This window comes from Egretta garzetta, unplaced genomic scaffold (genome assembly GCF_000687185.1).
Source record: "Egretta garzetta isolate BGI_Z169 unplaced genomic scaffold, ASM68718v1 scaffold186, whole genome shotgun sequence".
Taxonomy (NCBI): Eukaryota; Metazoa; Chordata; class Aves; order Pelecaniformes; family Ardeidae; genus Egretta; species Egretta garzetta.
In genome coordinates, this window is record NW_009259969.1 from 12,712 (window position 1) to 16,628 (window position 3,917).

Here is a 3,917-nt window from a genome sequence, read left to right on the forward strand (position 1 = left end):
CGGCACTAATGAGGAGGGGCGGGCTCTGGGGCGGCTCGTTCGCTGAAGCCTCTGTGCCCAGGGCTGGGGGTACCTCCTGCTGCCCGCCCCCCAATCCAGCCGGGACCAGCACCTCTGAATTGCAGGGGCTCTTAAAACTTGGGGGGAAGGTCTACCCGTCTCTTAACCCCTTCCTTGCTGGGTGCATCTCTGGCCAGAACATCATCCCCGGGCTCCGTGTGGCATCAAACCGGTGCCCGGGGTGGGGCGAGGGGGCTGTGCTGGGCAGAGATGGGGGGACAGTAATGGGGGACGGGGTTTGTCATCGGGTCCCTGCCAGGGCTGGCGGGTCGAACGAGACGCCAAAGCTGAATCGGCTGTGGTGGCCCCGGGCCAGGAACTGGGCTCCATGCGCGATGCTGCACGTCCAGATCTGTGGGGGCAAAGAGGACAGGGCGATGGGCACCCAGCAGGGACGCCATCCCCCCCCGACCACCCCTTCCCACGGTGCCAGCCTTACCAGGTAGGTGATGAAGGCCACGTAGGCAGCCAGCAGCAGGCCCAGGGGGATGTAGTACCCCAGACCCTGCAGCGTGGGCAGAAAATCCACCACGAAGTAGATGTTGATGGCACAGACCAGCCCTGTGATGAGGATCATCAGCACCTTCCCCGGGCTGTGGGCAGGGGAGCGGGCATCAGCACCAGGGCAGATCCCCTACCCCATGTGCCACCGTGCACAGCGGTCTGGGAGATCTGATTTGTAGGTGAGCAAGAGCCCAACCGCGACATCTCTGCACCCCGCAGCCGTACTACACCCTCACGATGGGGCTCCGGGCATGCTCTTTGGCCACCCTCCAAACGCAGGGCTGGCAGCGCTCAGGAGGATGCTGAGGACCCAGGGGTGGGGGGCGGATGGGGCATTGGGGTGAGGATGGATAGGGCAGCAATGGGGTTTGTCGCACTCTAACTGCCCTGGACACATGGAAATGAACATGCCCTCCTGCAATGCTCCTACACCAACTGCCCCTGCGGCATGGTTTGGGGGGCAGGATGGGCCGAAGGGAGGGTACCTGCAGCCAGGGTGCCCCACTCTGCCCCCCGTGCTTCCCCCCTGCCCTGGCACTCACAGGCCGTTGGTGAAGTCCTGCATGAGCGGGCGCAGGCTGGTGAAGGTGAGGACGGGCAAGACGGCGAAGGGCAGCTGGAAGGAGAGGGAGGTGAGGGTGGCACGGCCACCCGGCTGAGGTGTTGGGGGGCAGGCGGTACCTTCCACCTTACCAGGATGCTCTGCAGGACATTGAGCAGGTCGTTCATGCCCGTGAGGTGGCTGACATCCTTGAAGGCAGCCACGAAGATGGTGGGCAGGATGGCAAAGGAGCGGGTGAAGAGCACCCGGGTGAAGCGTGACCAGCGAAGCTGCAGGAAGCCCTGGGGACACAGCGAAACCTGCGCCCTCGCCCCTTGCCATGCCTGGGGCACCACACTGGGGTGGGGCCCCAAACCCTGGCTCGGAGGGACATGGGGGCACCACTCCCTCCTCTGTGCCAGGGTGCTGAGCCGGCCCTTGCAGGGCTGCTGGGCTCCGCTAGATGTCAGCTCCAGCTCATTAAGCAAATGAGCTCCTTAGGGGAAACACTGCATGGGGCACCAACACCAATGGGGTGTCTCTGGGAGGGGGTGTCACAGGGGGTGGCGGTGGCCCTGCAGGAGCAATGGGTGGGCACTCTCCCCATCCCACCTCCGGGGGACTGGGGACCCTGGTGCCAGCAAGCTGCCACCCACAGGGTGGGCAATGCCCCATGCCCCTCTCCCTGCAGGAATGGGGGGCAATTAACTCTGCCAAATGCCCCTGGGGGGGTTGCTGCCAGGACACACACCACCACCCCCTCCCCGGTCCCACCCATGATTCCCCTCCCTCCCAGCTGCTCCCCATGGGGGCGAGGGCCAGCATCTCCATCCCTCACCTCCATGACGAACTGCCCCGCATAGGTCCCGGTCATCGTGGAGCTCTGTCCCGCTGCCAGGATGCCAATGGCCCAGATGTACAGTGCTGCTGCCCCGAAATAGCAGCCCAGGATGACGCCCTGTGCGGGGACACTCCTATGGGGACCCCAAAGCATCCCCCACCCGAAGCATCTCCCAGCAGGGTTGCAGCAGCCCCCAGACCCAGAGGTCAATGGAAGGGAGCGCTATGTCCCCAAAACAGGCACAGATGCCCGCTGGGCACAGCTCGGCGCCACTCACCCCCTGATAGATGTCCACAGAGACCGTCTCGTTGTTGGCGGGGAAGATGCCGGCGTAGTGGCTGACGCTGCTGTTGACACACTTGTTGTGCTGCAAGGCACGGCGGGCATGAGTGACGGCCACCTGGCAGCCCCCAGGGACAGGGGGGTGACCCCCCCATCCCAGGGGATGAGGGCAACCACTCTCCAAGGGATGCTTGCCCTGGACGTCTCCGCAGCCAGGCACAGCCATCGCCTCCCCGCGGGCGCGGGGTGACACTCACCACATCCTCATTTCGCTGGCGGTAGAAAGCCTCGCCGAAGACAGCCATGACGAAGAGGTTGATGAGGAAGGAGATGAAGAGGGCCAGGCAGGACTCGGTCAGGAAATACATGTTGGCTTCCTGCACTGCCTCCTTCTTGGATCGGTCGATCGCCCGCGTCTGGGCATGATGGGTGCCATGGGGTGAGGCGAGCACCCCCCATCCCTCAGCTCCACAGGGCTGGCCCCCCCATATGTCCCCTGAGACACCCCGGTGTGGCAGCGCCCATGGCAGTGCCTTGGCCTCACCTTGACCAAGGAGGAGTGGAGGAAGATGTTATGGGGCATAATGATGGCACCGACGATGCCCACGGCCTGCAGCAGCTCCTCTCGCCCGCAGCCCGAGCAGTAGGGCAGGAAAATGCCCTTCAGCACCTCCGCCTGCTCTGGCCTCACCACCACATACTGGGGACCGATGGGAAGGGACACTGTGAGCTGGCATTCACCCCTGCTGCAGCCTGGTAGCAGCAGGGGTGCTTCACAGGGGTGCTCTGCCAGCGCCCTGCGGGGAAAGGGGGGGTCCCCAGCTCCCCCCTTCACCTCGTAGCCAAAGGTCAGGGCCATGATGGTGATGAGAAGGCCGAAGAAAGCCTCCAGTTTGCGGAGCCCTAGAGGGGTCGAGAGATGGGGTGGGGGACACCAATGCCACATTGCCACCAGGCTGCCCGGGCAAGTGTCCCCACTGTCCCCCCCACCCCAGCACTCACCATACTTGTCAAGGAAGAGGAAGAAAAGGGTGTCCACGATGGTGATGAGGACCCCACCCCAGAGGGGGATGCTGTGGGATGGCAAGGGGGTTGTTAGCCACATGCCCCTCGGCAGAGCAGAGCCATTGGGGGGGTCCCTGTGGGGTGGCTCACCGGCCAGCCGAGAGCAGGCTGAAGGCAATGGCTGTCCCGATCACCTCCTGCATGTCGGAGCCGATGATGGCGATCTCGATCATGAGCCAGAGCAGCACGCGGGGCACCTGGAGGGGCCAGGGCACGGTGAGGTACCCGAGCCCAAAGGGGGGACTTGGCCCCGGGCTGAGCGGGCACAGCCTCCAGGGTGGAGACCCTTCCCCCTGTCACCAGGCTGCTGCAGGCCACCCAGAGCAGCATGGGGACCCTGGGAGACATCCCCCTGCCCCAGCCTCTCCCATGACACAGTCTTGGGGTGCAAGATGGATCCTAAATCCCAGCCTGCCCCACCTGCCCATCCCTGCCCCAGTGGGAGCTAAGGACAGGACCCCTCTGTCTGGATATGATGCTCCCCGGGGGATGCCGGGGCAGACGGATGTATCCAGCCCTCCTTTTGGGGACCTGTCCTTCAGCCAAATTCTCATTGCTTGTTCACCCCCCTCAGCATCCTGTCACCTAGGTGGGACCCGTAGCTCCCCCCCCTCTTTTGCCATG

At 64.4% G+C, this 3,917-nt stretch overlaps 2 protein-coding genes across 2 annotated transcripts in view; one reads left to right on the forward strand and one right to left on the reverse strand.

Annotated features, from left to right (window-relative positions):
• Positions 1-295: 295 nt before the first annotated feature.
• SLC11A1 (solute carrier family 11 member 1) overlaps positions 296-3,917 on the reverse strand; it is a 6,307-nt gene continuing 2,685 nt past the window's right edge. The window contains exons 5-15 of the mRNA XM_009640288.2: positions 3,384-3,490; positions 3,231-3,301; positions 3,064-3,131; positions 2,773-2,928; positions 2,486-2,644; positions 2,224-2,313; positions 1,944-2,063; positions 1,258-1,407; positions 1,107-1,180; positions 500-653; positions 296-412 (exon numbers count right to left, since the gene is read on the reverse strand). Coding sequence (XP_009638583.1) covers positions 302-412; positions 500-653; positions 1,107-1,180; positions 1,258-1,407; positions 1,944-2,063; positions 2,224-2,313; positions 2,486-2,644; positions 2,773-2,928; positions 3,064-3,131; positions 3,231-3,301; positions 3,384-3,490 — 1,260 coding nt within the window. The 3' untranslated portion in view covers positions 296-301. The remainder of the gene's footprint in view (positions 413-499; positions 654-1,106; positions 1,181-1,257; positions 1,408-1,943; positions 2,064-2,223; positions 2,314-2,485; positions 2,645-2,772; positions 2,929-3,063; positions 3,132-3,230; positions 3,302-3,383; positions 3,491-3,917) is intronic.
• The window catches only part of LOC104127603 (protein lifeguard 3), a 21,070-nt gene continuing 18,201 nt past the window's right edge, over positions 1,049-3,917 (forward strand). The window contains exons 1-2 of the mRNA XM_035895819.1: positions 1,049-1,060; positions 2,389-2,393. The gene's annotated coding sequence lies outside the window, so the exon portion shown is untranslated. The remainder of the gene's footprint in view (positions 1,061-2,388; positions 2,394-3,917) is intronic.